This window comes from Musa acuminata, chromosome BXJ1-6 (genome assembly GCF_036884655.1).
Source record: "Musa acuminata AAA Group cultivar baxijiao chromosome BXJ1-6, Cavendish_Baxijiao_AAA, whole genome shotgun sequence".
Classification (NCBI taxonomy): Eukaryota; Viridiplantae; Streptophyta; class Magnoliopsida; order Zingiberales; family Musaceae; genus Musa; species Musa acuminata.
Window position 1 is genome coordinate 10,850,491 of NC_088332.1, and position 15,721 is coordinate 10,866,211.

Here is a 15,721-nt window from a genome sequence, read left to right on the forward strand (position 1 = left end):
CAACGACTCGACCCGAGTGAGGGGCAAGCTGGCTCCCAATTGGGAAGGACCTTATCGGGTGACCGACGTTGTTAGGGTCGGCACGTACCGACTTGCGACAATGCAAGGTTACCCCTTGCCGAGAACTTGGAACGTACAAAATCTTAAAAGGTTTTTTGCATAGCAAAATGAAAAAAGCAAGGCAAAAGTCTGAGGAAAAAACTTCTTTCATTCAAATAAAATTTTGGGTACAGGACCAAGACGACACGTTACATCGTTGGACAACACCCGACCAACAAGTACGAAATGATTACATTACTTTCCAGGAGCTTCGACACTATCGTCGAAGGGGACCTCTTCAGGCATATCCTCGTTCAGGTCCTCGGGGAAGGAGTCGAAGGGGTCTTCCGTGACCTCGAGGTTAGGATGGCGCACCTTGAAGCGACCTAGAGTAATCCGATACCCGTACTCATACGAGACCTGCCCCATCTGGATCAGGCCAAGCTGAAAGCCCGAGGACTCCTTATAGTCCTTGATCAGTCTCTTGTCCTTCTCTGGCCGCTGGCGGATCTCGTCAGCAAGGGCCTCGGAAGCTCCTCGCGCTTCGGCGCGCGCCTCCTCCAGTCCCTTGGTCAGCGTGGCCACTTCCTCCTTCGCCTGACGAACCTCGGCGCGAGCCCCCTTTAGATTTGCCTAAAGTTCTTTATTTAACTCCTCAGCCACCTTTGATAGGGGAATCACCATAAGAGTCAACGATGACACGGACCACGACCCCAGCCACCCCAGGGCGGGACAGTAGAAAAGACTCCCCTCAGGGAGTGATGACGACGCAGCATGTCACGCCATCCTCCGCACGCAGTCCGCACCCTGTCCGAGTGTACGGGCATTAATGCCGACCCGACGTCTCCAGCGTCACCCCCTCAGCCAGCGACTCCCTCGCCCATACCCTGCGATCGGATGATCCGACACGCCATGGCAGCAACCCCCTGAGCGACACACTGCCCGAGGCTCTCCATGCCCTGCAGTAGCTCGGCCTCCCACGCAACCCCAGCGGTAACATCAAACCTCCTCTATAAATACCCCTGAGTTCTAAACAGAGGAGGAGGAGAACGGAGGGAGAGAGAGGCTCTTCTTTTGCCCCATCCCCAACACCCTCCACATCTTTCACTAACAAGACCGTCGGAGGGGTCGGACCCAGAAGACGGTCCGACCTTTGTGCAGGTACTCGGCGACCACGTTGCCAGGGGATCGCAGCCGACCACCTCGGAGGATCACCCGCGGATCGACCGGCCGTGATCGCCCACCCCGAAGACACGAGGAGGCTCTACGCGCGATCTTCGGCATCCGGACCCCTGAACCAAGCCGTAACGTCCCGAGGTCACGGCTTAATCGGGTGCAGACCGCATCAGAATGGCGCTAGAAGGAGGGCCCCGAATGCCGAACGATCCTCACGCCGACCCTCCCGGGCCCGTCACCCACGGAGAAGGAGAAATGCTGACGTCAACGCCGGATCGTTATTGGCGTCTGTTCAACGACTTAGGGATGCCACCCCCGTTAACCACGGTCGACCCTCCGGCCGCACTGCCCGAGGCGTTCCTAGCTCTCGCTAAGCAAGTGCAGGGAATGATGGAGATAATGCAGACCGTTGTCCCACTTATTCCCGAAATCAGGCGACTGACGGACGCCTCCACCGACCCGGCCCATCGAAGGCCGAGCGCGGGACAGGATGCAACCGGTGAAACCCGAGACGGAGCCATCCACCACGAGGGTTCGCCCGCGCGCGTCTCTCCCGCTCCCTCTCGAGCCGCACGGCGTCGCCCCGAGCCCGACACCGTATCGTCCGACTCGGCAGACAGCTTCCTTAAGGTACAATTCTCCCAAGTCAATCGTCGCCTGGATGAGTTCCGACGCGAGCTCCAGAGGTCGCGGGACGAATCAAGCGAGGGCACCTCGGGGGGGTCCCCTTTCGCTCAGGAAATACAAGAAAAACCCATCCCCCTCAACTTTAGGGTGCCGGCCCTCGAGACATACGACGGCGGCTCCGACCCAGCAGAACATGTCGCCGCGTTCAGAACTCAGATGGCCCTTTACGGCACGTCCGACGCGCTGATGTGCCGTACGTTTCCAACCACCTTCAGAGGACCAGCACGCGCGTGGTTCAGCCGACTGCCACAATCCTCGATCTCGTCTTTTGACCAGTTCGCCAAAGAGTTCGAACAAAACTTCCTTACCAGCGCGCGACCTCGGCCTTCCATAGCCGCCCTGCTGGCACTATCACAGCACGAAGAAGAAACGCTCGCACAGTTCGTGACGCGCTTCGCCGCGGAGGTCCGCGGCTATTCGGACACTCACCCCTCTTTGATCATGCAGGCGTTCCTGACGGGGCTGAAACCATCGAGATTCTTCTGGTCATTAATCGAGAAGCCGCCCGCCACTGTCCCCGAGATGCTCTACCGGGCAAACCAATACGTCGCCGGCGAAGCATTAGCGGCAGGAAGACGTCCGGTCGGGAAGAAATCGCGAACCGAGCAACCCCGAGCCGCCACCTCGTCGGCCGACTCGCGAACCCATCGGAGGCCCGACCACCACGAGCAGCGGCTCCCGAGGCCTCCGCCCCTCCCGCTCAACGCACCTCGCACCGAGATCTTCCTCCAGATTAGGGAGAAGGGCCTTTTGCGGCCCCCTAATCCCATGAGAGCTACTTACAAAAATCGGTCGAAATACTGCAGGTTCCACCGAGACCACGGCCATGACACGGAAGACTGTCACGACCTCCAGAACCAGATCGAGGAGCTAATCAGGAGAGGGTACCTCGGCCGCTATCTCAAGGAACCCCGCGAAGCAACCCCGCGTCCCCGAATGCCCGTGGAAAGGCAGGTCGACGTCATCATCGGTGGACCGGCGGCAGGCGGCAACAGCTCGAGCGCGAGGAAATCCTATGCCCGAAGCTCGGTCGAGAAGCGCCCCCGACCCGAACTAGAACCCGAAATCTCTTTCGGGGCCGAGGAGGGGGAAAGATCCCACCATGACGACGCTCTGGTAATTTCTATCCAGATCGCCAACGCCCGGGTGAAGCGGGTGATGGTTGACACCGGGAGCTCCGCCGACATCCTGTACCTCGACGCCTTCAAAAGGCTCGGCCTGCCCACTGAAGACCTCATCCCCATGAGCTCGGCACTCACGGGGTTCACCGGAGACTCGATCTCCCCGCTCGGCACCACCACACTCCCTGTCTCCATCGGGGAGGAGCCAAGGACCAAGACAATAATGACTACGTTCATGGTGGTCGACCTGCCCTCGGCTTACAACGTCATCCTCGGGCGGCCGACGCTCAACAAACTAAAAGCAGTAGTCTCAACCTATCACCGAGCCATCAAGTTTCCCACCTCGGCAGGGGTCGGGGAATCGCGAAGCGACCCCCGCGAGTCAAGAAGGTGCTACCTCACCGCGGTCTCACTCCCGAAGAGGGCGTGCCCTCACATCCCAGACCCCCGAGAAGAGGCCCCCATGCCAACACGCTTTGAACCGCCCGAGCGGCTTACCGAGGTGCCGATTAAGGAAGACCGACCCGGTCAGACCGTAAAAATTGGCACAGCTCAGCCCGAAGGAGACCAGCTCCAGCTCGTCGAGTTCCTAAAACCGAACGCCGATGTATTCGCATGGTCGCCCAAGGAAATGCCGGGGATCGATCGGACGATAGCCGAACACCAACTAAATATCAATCCCGAGGCCAGGCCAGTAAAGCAAAGACCACGCAGGTTCGCCCCAGACCGGCAGAAGGCGATCAGTGAAGAGGTCGACCGGTTAACAGAGGCCGGATTCATTTCCGAACTAAAGTACCCCTAGTGGCTGTCAAATGTAGTCCTCGTTAAAAAACCTAATGGAAGCTGGAGGATGTGCGTTGACTACACCAATCTCAACCAGGCGTGCCCCAAAGACTACTACCCGCTCCCCAGGGTAGATCAGCTAGTCGACTCCACCTCCAGATACGAGCTCCTTACCTTCTTGGATGCATACTCGGGTTATAACCAAATCCGCATGGCACCAGCGGACCAGGAGAATACAGCCTTCATCACCGACAGAGGAATATACTGCTACAAGGTGATGCCGTTCGGCTTAAAAAACGCTGGGGCAACCTACCAGAGGATGGTCGACAAACTGTTCAGACGCCAGATCGGCAGGAACATGGAAATATATGTGGACGACATGATCGTAAAAAGCAAAACCGCGGAGGCGCACCTGACCGACTTGGCAGAAACTTTTCAGACCCTCAAACGATTCAATATGCGTTTGAACCCCGCGAAGTGCGTCTTCGGGGTTAGCTCGGGAAGATTCCTTGGCTTCATCATCCATCAGAGGGGAATAGACGCCAACCCAGAAAAAGTACGGGCCATAACCCAGATGCGCTCACCCCGATCCGTCAAAAAAGTACAGTGTCTCACAGGGAAACTGGCGGCACTCAGTAGGTTCATATCCAGGTCGGGCGACAGGTGCTTGCCCTTCTTCCAGGCCCTACAACAAGTCAATAACTTCGCCTGGACACCCGAGTGCGAGGAAGCCTTTGAAAACCTGAAGGTATACCTTGCTCGCTTGCCCCGACTCGCTTCCCCAGAGCCAGGAGAAACCTTGAGCCTTTACTTGGCGGCGTCAGCACGAGTAGTTAGCTCGGTGCTGATCCGAGAAACACCACCGCAGCAGCAGCCCGTATACTACGTCAGCCACATCCTCGCCGGCACCGAGGCGCGGTACCCCCCCATCGAAAGGCTAGCTCTGGCGTTGGTGAGGACAGCGCGAAAGCTACGCCCCTATTTCCAGTCCCACACAATCAAAGTCGTCACCGACCAGCCGCTGCAGAAAATCCTGTCCAAGTTCGACGTGTCGGGTCGAATGTTACGATGGTCGGTCGAGCTCAGCGAGTTCGACATTCGATACTCCCCGCGGAGCGCCATAAAAGCCCAGGTACTGGCCGACTTCATCTCTGAACTAACGCCTGAGGATTGTGCAGAGGGACGGAAAGATACCGACCGTGCTTGGACCCTGCATGTCGATGGCTCCGCCATCACCGGCGCGGCCGGAGTCGGCCTCATCCTTAAAAGCCCTACTGGGGAAACCTACGAAAGGTCCATCCAGCTGAAATTCCAAGCCACCAACAACGAAGCCGAATACGAGGCGCTACTACATGGCCTACGCCTCGCCTTGGAAATGCAGGTAGACAACCTCGAGGTATTCAACGACTCTCAGCTAGTGACAGGACACGTAAACGGGAACTACGAGGCCCGGGACCCCACGATGGCATCATACCTGGCGGAAACGCAGCGGCTCGCCCGCCTCTTCAGCCGATTCTCAATCACACAAGTGCCCCGAGTCCGAAACGCGTCCGCCGACGCTTTGGCAAAAGCAGCCTCTGCACGGGGTTTAGAAAAGGCCCCCGCGACCGAGTCCATAACAGCGCCAACCATACCGTCCTGCGGCGTCGTCGAGACCCGAGCCCCGCCGAACTGGATGGAGGAGATACTCCGCTTCAAGATAAATGGGGCGGAGCCCGACGACCCGGCGGCGGCAAGTCGACTGAGACGAACGGGCGCCTGGTATAGCTTGATCGGCGGGAAGCTGTACCGCAGAGGGTTCTCACAACCACTCTTGCTCTGCCTCGCGCCCCCCGAGGCCCACACCGTCCTCGCCGAGCTCCACGAGGGAATTTGTGGGGACCATATAGGGGGCCGGACCCTGGCCTTCAAGGCCCTCCGGCAGGGATACTACTGGCCAACAATGCGCCGAGACGCTGCGACATACGTACGGCAATGTCAACCGTGCCAACGGCACGCCCGACTACAGCATCAACCGGCGGTCCCTCTCAACTCGATGGAAGTCACTTGGCCATTCGCCCAGTGGGGGCTAGACCTCCTCGGTCCTTTCCCTCCGGCCTCGGGGCAACGCCGCTTCCTCATTGTCGGGGTGGATTATTTCACAAAATGGGTTGAGGCCGAACCACTGGCCTCCATCACCGAGAAGCAAGTCGAAGGCTTTACGTGGAAGAACATCATCACTCGGTTCGGGATCCCAAGGGCCATTATCACCGACAATGGGGCCCAGTTCAACAACGCGAAATTCAAGGCTTACTGCTCGTCGTACGGAATACGACTAAAGTTTAGCTCGGTGGCACACCCTCAGACCAACGGGCAGGCCGAGGTGATGAATCGGGCGGTTCTGGAAGGCCTCAGGAGACGAGTCACAGGCGCACTCGGAGCGTGGGTAGACCAACTACCGAGCGTTCTATGGGCGATGCAGACTACCCCGAAAACGGCTTCAGGCGAATCCCCGTTCAGCCTTGCGTTCGGGACCGAAGCAGTCCTACCGCCCGAGGTGGTATTCCCAACCTTTCGCACCGCGGATTACAAGCAAGAGGATTCCGAGGAAGGCCTAAGGGCGCGTCTAGACCTCCTCGAGGAAGGAAGGACCGAGGCCCACCTACGCGTCCTGGCCTACAAAAAGGCCGTGGCACGAATGTACAACCAAAGAGTTCGTCCTCGCCCAATCGAGATTAGAGATCTCGTTCTCCGAAAGGCAGAAGTGACCAACCCGACCCGGGCGGGAGGCAAGCTCGCACCCAACTGGGAGGGCCCGTACAGAGTCTACGATATGGTCCGAGAAGGGACCTACCGACTCGAGACCATGGAAGGGAGCCGTCTCCCGAGGACCTGGAACGCAATGCATCTGAAGAAATTCTACCCGTAAGAAAGGACCAAGCGGAGATGAATATCGCGCCAGATGCGCAAGACAATAGCCAGAATAAGTCGCTTCATTTATGAAAAATTCATACAGACATTGGTTGGGCGATACAAAAACCCGCAACTCCAGCCCGACCCAAAGCAAAAAGAACATCAGCACGGAGGGGGTGTCTCGGGCCCGTCATCGAAGGGGACACTCGCCGGCATGTCCACCGCCCCGTCCGCAGGATGGTCGGCGAAGGGATCCGACTCCAACTCCCACTCCGGATGACTCGAGCGGGCACGGGCACAGGCTACTCGGTAACCGAACTCGTACGTCGCCCGCCCTGACCTCACCAGGCCGCGTTCGAATCCGTCCGATGCCTTGTACTCGGCGATCGCCCTCCCTATCCGCTCAGGCAGAGCCTGTTGTTCCTCCTTCAAGGCTGCCTCGGCGGCCCAAGCGGCCGACCGCGCGGAGTCGACGTCATTGGAAAGCGTCTGGAGTTCGTCGTCCAACGTTCGGGCACGAGCCTGGCTCTCCTCCAGCTCGCCCTTCAGGCGCTTCACCTCTTCGCCCAGCGCCGCGGCGCGCTGCTCGGCCACTGCCACGACCTCCGGGCCGAACGACTGCCTCAGCTCCTGGTTCTCGAGACGAAGCGCGGCGTAAGTACTCGACTGTCGTTCGATCAGCCGCCCAGCATCAAGGACTCGATCGATCAGCGCCATGGCGTAGTGTTGGCCCTGCACCCAGGTCGGCATCAACACCTAAAGTAACGGACAAACGGAAGAGGCAAAGGGCGTCACTCACCCACACCAAGGATTTCGCCGCCCGTTCCGCCAATACCTCCGAGGTGGAGCCATAAAGTTCTTTGGCCAGCAGCGGGTGAAGCGCCCCCCGGATAAACTCCTGAGCCATCGACCCGTCGGCCCAGACCTTGCTGTCTGCTTTAAGCCCGGGCCACCGCGGGACGTAGGAGGCTCCTACTGCGCCGGTAGGGAGGTTGGCCATGATCGGGGCCTGATACTCCTCGTCCCCCAACCGGCTGACACGGCACAGGTCCCGCATCGACCCCGGGCGCGCCGATGCCCCTTGAGCCGGGTCGCCACCGGCCGGCTCGGCCGCCTCTTTTCCCTTAGCGGCCCCCGCCGCTCACCCCGACGGGGCGGTCCCCGTCAACCCCGCGGCGCCACGCTCCCGAGCGGCCGAACGCGCAGACACTTTCCTGACCGCAGTTTTCAGTTTCTTCGCCGGCCGACTCGTGTTCGGAGAAGTTGGCGCAGTCTCGGGCACCCCCCTCTTCGGGACCTCTCCGGAGCCAGTACCGCCCTGTGGCTGAGACACAGTCGGTTGGGAGTGCGACGCCTTCTTTACGGACTGGAAGCTCACCATCCCTGCAAAAGGAGACCCGATCAATCAGACAACACGAGACAAAGGAGAAGGGGCATGCGACGGGAAGGCAACCGTACCCCCAGCAGCCGGGCTCAACCCTACGTCGGCCAGCCACTCCTCGGTCATCTTTTTGATCATCCGAGAAGAGGACAGGATGCCCCTCAAACGATCTACATCCACCGACTCTCTGCCTGAAAGCAACGGGAGGACGTTGTCGATCGTGCGAGAGGTCCATCCGGTGTTGAAGCCCCACCCCCGACTGCAGCTGATGAAGAAGAAGCGACTCTTCCAGCCCTTATTATTGGAAGGGGCCCCACCGATCCTGAACCCACTACGAGCGGCCAGATGATACCCACCCCGACCCCTACACAGCCGAAAGCAGGCCAGAAATAGAGCCCTGGACGGTTCTATCCCGGCCATCCTACACTCCCCAAGAAAGACGACCAAATATCGCCAGGAATTCGGCGCCATCTGGGATGGCGAGATGCCCCAGGCACAAAGGCAGTCCTCGATTACGGGATGAAGCGGAAACCGCAACCCCGCCTCAAGAGCACCCACCGTCAGCCCGAATCCCTGAGGGAGCTGATCATACGGCCGTTGGTCCGGACGGGGGGCCCTCAAGCTGTAACCCTCCGGGATACAGTAGTGAACCCGGAGCTCCCCCAAAAGCTCCTCGGTCACCACCGACTCTACGTCGTGCCACAGCTTGAGGTTTGCAAGCCGGGCGGAACTTCCCCTCACTTTTAAGGACTCGCCCCCCGGGGACAAATGCCTGACCCCGGGACCCTCAGAAGAAGAGGTGGAGGATGAGGAAGAGGAGGAAGACGAAGACATCCTAACCTCAGAAACAATGTAGAAGGCCTGAGTCGAAGGACAAGGTGAACGAGCGACAGCAGCAACCCAACGGAGCGACAGCAGCAACCCAACGGAGCGACAACAGCTAAACGACGATCAGCGAAACCCCTTTGAGGAAGGCTTATATAAAATAAGCCAGAGGTAAACGGTCGAGCTTCCCGAGAAAGGGGAAATCAATCGCAGCCGGCAGCGCGCCTCAGCGCCCCAGACCTGCCGATCCCGCGCGACCGCACCTGATCCCTAGAAACGGCGCCACCCCCCCCAAAGCGCCACGTGGCGCATGACGCCGCACGATCCACTCATGACGCCCGCGTTCCCGCCAGTAGGAAACAGCGGGGCGGTATGTCCCAAGCAAATAAAGGTCCGCACCTCGAACGCAGCGCCAACGCGTGACAGCACGCAACCAGGTTCCGACCTCCGACTCGACGATCCAGTCATTTCGAGTCGTTTCAGTCCAGGTTCCGACCTGCGACTCGACGATCCAGTCATTTCGAGTCGTTTCAGTTCAGGTTCCGACCTGCGACTCGACGATCCAGTCATTTCGAGTCGTTTCAGTCCAGGTTCCGACCTGCGACTCGACGATCCAGTCATTTCGAGTCGTTTCAGTCCAGGTTCCGACCTGCGACTCGACGATCCAGTCATTTCGAGTCGTTTCAGTTCAGGTTCCGACCTCCGACTCGACGATCCAGTCATTTCGAGTCGTTTCAGTCCAGGTTCCGACCTGCGACTCGACGATCCAGTCATTTCGAGTCGTTTTCAGTTCAGGTTCCGACCTCGCCGTCCCGAATCGCTCCAGCTCGATTCCCGACCCGCGACGACCTCGCCGTCCCGAATCGCTCCAGCTCAATTCCCGACCTGCGACGACCTCGCCGTCCCGAATCGCTCCAGCTCGATTCCCGACCCGCGACGACCTCGCCGTCCCGAATCGCTCCAGTTCAGTTCCCGACCCTCGACCCCTCGATCCAGTCATTCCGAGTCACACGAACCTCCGCCTGGGGGGGGGGAAGTGATAGGGGAATCACCATAAGAGTCAACGATGACACGGACCACGACCCCAGCCACCCCAGGGCGGGACAGTAGAAAAGACTCCCCTCAGGGAGTGATGACGACGCAGCATGTCACGCCATCCTCCGCACGCAGTCCGCACCCTGTCCGAGTGTACGGGCATTAATGCCGACCCGACGTCTCCAGCGTCACCCCCTCAGCCAGCGACTCCCTCGCCCATACCCTGCGATCGGATGATCCGACACGCCATGGCAGCAACCCCCTGAGCGACACACTGCCCGAGGCTCTCCATGCCCTGCAGTAGCTCGGCCTCCCACGCAACCCCAGCGGTAACATCAAACCTCCTCTATAAATACCCCTGAGTTCTAAACAGAGGAGGAGGAGAATGGAGGGAGAGAGAGGCTCTTCTTTTGCCCCATCCCCAACACCCTCCACATCTTTCACTAACAAGACCGTCGGAGGGGTCGGACCCAGAAGACGGTCCGACCTTTGTGCAGGTACTCGGCGACCACGTTGCCAGGGGATCGCAGCCGACCACCTCGGAGGATCACCCGCGGATCGACCGGCCGTGATCGCCCACCCCGAAGACACGAGGAGGCTCTACGCGCGATCTTCGGCATCCGGACCACTGAACCAAGCCGTAACGTCCCGAGGTCACGGCTTAATCGGGTGCAGACCGCATCAACCTTGAGCTCAGATCGGAGGCGCGTCGACTCCGCCTCCAGATCCGAGGCACGCTGCTCGGCCACTGCGACCGCTTCAGGAGCCGCCCCCGCACGGACCTCCTCGATCTACTTCCGGAGATCGGCGTTGCGGTCGCTCAAAAAGTCGATCACCTGGCTCGCGTCACGGACGCGGTCCATCAATGTTACGGCGTAATGGTGACCATGCAGAGAAAGAAGTCAGGACGGTACCTCTCGTTCACTAACAAAGAGGCCAGGGGTGTAATGCTTACCCAAAGTAGCGACTTGGCCGAATTCCCGAGGAGGACCACAGAGGGCAGAGTGTACAGGTCCCGAGCTATGTCCGTGTGAAGCCCCCCACAGACAAACGAGGCTGCAGAATCCCCGTCGGCCCACACCCGGTTCCCTCGGGTGAAGCCTCCCCAGCAGGTCCGAGGCTTGGCCTTGCGAAAGGTCGCCCACCACCCGCGTCTGGTAGGGCTCGTCCTATGTTCCCACCGGGAGGCGGCAAAGCTCACGGATAGAAGGCTCTTGAGGTGCCTTCCCTGCCGCCTCCTTACTGGGGCCGGCCTCACCTCGCCCGAGGCTCCTCCCCGCATGTCCGGCCGGTGCATTTATGGCTCCCGTCGGCTAGACCACTGCCGCATCCGGCGCCTTCGGCGTTGAAGTCTTCACCCTCTTCCGAGGCCGACCGACCTCGACATCCACGTGTGCATCCTTCGAGCCAACCCTCGGCTTGGTCGGTGGGCGTGTGGATGGTGCCGACGGAGCCCGTCCCCCGCGCACTGCTCGGAGATTCACCATTTCTGCACAAAAAGTAACAACATTGGTTAGTATGCCGAACGATCCCTAGAGAAAAACCCTAACACTACCCACTAAGGCATACCTCGAGGCGTCGGGCTAAGACCCGCCTCAACCAGCCACTGTTCAGTCATGCTTCGGATTGCTCTCGAGGCTGGGAGAATCTCTTTGGGCCTCCGGAGCCCCCGGTACTCCTCGTCACTCAGAGCCGGGGCAGTGTTGTCTATCACACGCGTTGGCCATCGGAGCCCGAAGCTCCAACCCTCTGCACGGAAAACAAAGAAGAAGTGTCCCTTCCATCCCTTATTGCTGGAAGGAGCCCCACTAACCCGAAAGCCCAATCGGTCGGATAGGTAGTAACCCCCCGACCCCTTAGAAAGGCGAAAACAGAAGAGAAAAAGAGATCGGGTCGGGGTAATGTTGGCGTAGTGGCACTCTCCAAGGAATGCCACCAGATAGCGCCAAGAGTTCGGCACCATTTGTGACGGAGAGATACGCCACCATGAGATGCAGGAATTGATGACCGGATGTAGAGGGAGGCGTAACCTGGCCTCAAAGGCATCTACTGTTAGGGCGAAACCCTTTGGGATTGGGTTATACGCCCATTGCCCGGGCTCGGGGGCTAGAATGACGAATTCCTCTGGGATGCCATAGCGCTCCTGGAGGGTGCCAAGCGACGACTCGCTCACTGTGGAGTCGAGGTCGTGCGGCCACATTAGGTTTCAAGGGCCCGGGCCGCCTTCCCATCGGACGATGAGTTTGGGCTCGGCGGAATCATTTTTTTCTCATTACCCGAAATGGAAGGGGAAGAAGGCAGAGGAGAAGAGGAAGGAGACACCATCCTTACTAACCTTTCGAGGGGGAGGGGGAATGGTCGATGCGAACGAAGCAATAGGGGGTCCGGAGAAACAACTAAGCGAATGCAAGGAGGCGTGCAGGAAGCATACTGCACGCTACTTATAGACAAAATCCCGCCAACAGCGACCTTTCCCCTCCCAGAGCACGTTAGTAAGACCAGACGTCACTCCGCCATAAATGCGGCCTGACGTGGCGGCCAATAGGTGCGCGGTGCGGAGGTCGAAGCACTAGACTTCTCAGTCTTGGGAACCGGCGACTCCCGAAAATGACCGTCTCCTGGGCTCTGGCATAGACCGAGAATGACTAGGCCCCCCGCGTCCGCACATCACCGCATAACGGGTCGCTGGTTGAAGACAAATTGCTCATCGACTGCATGTCGCCCGAGACCACCTCCTCTGCGCGGCCTGCCCGCCTGAGATGTGCTCCTCGGCTGCATGTCGCCCGAGACCACCTCCTCTGCGCGGCCTGCCCGCCCGAGATGTGCTCCTCGGTTGCATGTCGCCTGAGACCACCTCATCTGCGCTGTCTGCCCGCCTGAGATGTGCTCCTCAGCCTCATGTCGCCCGAGACCACCTCCTCTGCGCGGCCTGCCCGCCCGAGATGTGCTCCTCGGCTGCATGTCGCCCGAGACCACCTCCTCTACGCGGCCTACCCGCCCGAGACGTGCTCCTCGACTGCCTGTTGCCCGAGACCACCTCCTCTGTGCAGCCTGCCCGCTTGAGACGTGCTCCTCGGCTGCCTGTTGCCCGAGACCACCTCCTCTGTGTGGCTTGCCCCCCTGAGCCATGCTCCTCGGCTGCATGTCGCCCGAGACCACCTCCTCTACGCGGTCTGCCCGCCTAAGACGTGCTCCTTGGCCTCATGTCACCCAAGACCACCTCCTCTACACAGCCTGCCCGCCTGAGACGTGCTCCTCGGCTGCATGTCGCCCGAGACCACCTCCTCTGCGTGGTTTGCCCGCCCGAGACATGCTCCTCGGCTGCATGTCGCTTGAGACCACCTCCTTTGCGCGGTCTGCCCGCCCGAGACGTGCTCCTCGGCCTCATGTCGCCCGAGACCTCCTCCTCTGCGCGGCCTGCCCGCCTGAGATGTATAAATATAACATTTATGAACGATCATCAATTTCACAAATCATCCTACTAATCTTGTTTGCTTCAATTACTACTCCTGTGGCATCGTCGTCTTGGTCATTTGTCATCATGCAATCAACAATAGTTAATCTCTCCTTACTTTCTTTCAAATTTCAAATCAAGTATAATTTTAATTCATTGTGATGATCATATTAGCAATAAAAGTCATCGACTACCTTTTGAAATGTCGGTCTAAGATTGACATCATTGACGAAAGCTCAATCTTGCAAGAGCATGATCGAAGTGTAAGATATTTTAATGAAGCCAACTTGTGTTTCTAAATCATTGTAATAGAAACACAATAAAACAAATGCGGAAACGAAATAGCGTACCTCCAGCCATTGTCGCCAAGAATTTCTGCAGAGGTTTCTTCTTGAACTTTGGTTCTTCTCGGCTCAGAACTCTCACTTTAGATGGTGTAGGAAAGCCTTTCGCTTCAAAGAGATGATTGAGCCAAGGGACCAAAATCCTCATGTATATATAGATGTTCTCCCATCAAGAACATTTATCATCACCAAATCATAACGTTCAAGAATTAATTCAGATTTGTAACGTTTGGACCATAATGAAGAACTTTAATAATATTAAATATTTAATTTAATAATAACGGTTTCATGTTTAAAGAATAAAAAACTGAAATCATTTAAACCATAATTAATGAAGAAATTCATGATAATCAATTATAAATCTTAGTGATAACAGTTATATTATTATTAAATTAGATATTTAATAATAACGGTTACATTCTCCCACTTGGTCCATACGTCTATCTTAATAATTTGAATTAATTTTTCTTGAACAACTTTCTTAAGAAATAAATACACGAATCATAGCGATAAGTCCTCTAAAAGCGAGTATTATCATCCATGTATCACGATGTATTTAGTTTCTTAATCTTAATATGGTAATATTACTTAATGAATAAACCTTATGTTTATTCTTGGTCCAGCAACAATATATTTTCTCAAAATAATATGCGCATGAATGAGAAAATTTCACAATATATATAAGAGTTTCAATATCATTACAAAGTGGAACCAAGTCCCATTTTCTCTACATGATCATTGAATTTCAGATGTGGCATGCCTTTAGTCAAAGGATCAGCAATCATCAATTCAGTGCTAATATGTTCAACGATCACTTTCTTTCCTTTACACGTTCTCTTATGGCTAGATACTTAATGTCGATGTGTTTACTTCGACTTCCATTTTTATTGTTTTTAGCCATAAAGACAGCAGCTGAATTGTCACAGAAAATTCTTAATGGCCTAGAAATAGAATCCATGATTCTAAGCCCAGAAATGAAACTCTTAAGCCATACACCATGTGAAGTAGCCTCAAAGCAGGAGACAAACTCAGCTTCCATGGTAGAAGTAGCAGTCAAGGTCTGCTTAGCGCTTCTCCAAGAAATAGCTCCACCGGCTATCATAAAAATATATCCTGATGTTGATTTACGAGAATCAACACAACCGGCGAAGTCTGAATCTGAGTAACCAATCACATCCAGATTGTCTGTATGTCTATACATAAGCATGTAATCTTTGGTTCCTTGTAGATACCTCATCACTTTCTTTGCAGCTCTCCAGTGGTCCATACCTGGATTACTCTGATATCGACCTAGCATCCCCACAATAAATGCAATATCAGGTCTAGTACAGACCTGAGCATACATAAGGCTTCCTACGACAGAAGCATATGGGATGTTTTTCATTGATTCCCTTTCAAAATTGTTCTTTGGGCATTGGTTCAAATTGAACCTATCACCTTTCACAATGGGAGCAACACTTAGTGAACAATCCTTCATCCGAAATCTTTCTAAAAGTTTATCAATATAGGTTTCTTGTGATAGACCTAAAATGCCTCGAGGTCTATCTCTATAGATCTTAATGCCAATGACATAAGATGCTTCACCCATATCCTTCATGTCAAAATTTTTAGAAAGAAATTGTTTCACCTCATGCAGCAAATCCTTATCATTGGTTGCAAGCAAAATATCATCTACGTATAAAACAAGGAAACATATTTTACTCCCACTAACCTTCTGGTATATGCATTGATCCATGAGATTTTCAACAAATCCGAATGAAGAAATCACTTCATGAAATTTAAAATACCATTGGCGGGAGGCTTGTTTTAAGCCGTATATAGACATCCTAAGCTTGCAAACCAAGTGCTCACCAACACTAGAGGAGAAACCTTCAGGTTGTTTCATATAAACCTCTTCCTCTAGATCTCCATTAAGAAATACTGTTTTCACATCCATTTGTTGCAACTCAAGGTCAAAATGAGCAACTAATGCTAAAATAATACG

The 15,721-nt window shown here is 56.0% G+C and overlaps 1 protein-coding gene across 1 annotated transcript; it reads left to right on the top strand.

The window, feature by feature from the left end:
- The first annotated feature begins 1,413 nt into the window (after positions 1 to 1,413).
- LOC135677427 (uncharacterized) lies at positions 1,414 to 3,825 on the top strand. The gene has a single exon (XM_065189784.1). The coding sequence runs from the start codon at positions 1,414 to 1,416 to the stop codon at positions 3,823 to 3,825; it is 2,412 nt and encodes an 803-aa protein (XP_065045856.1).
- The last annotated feature ends 11,896 nt before the right edge of the window (positions 3,826 to 15,721 follow it).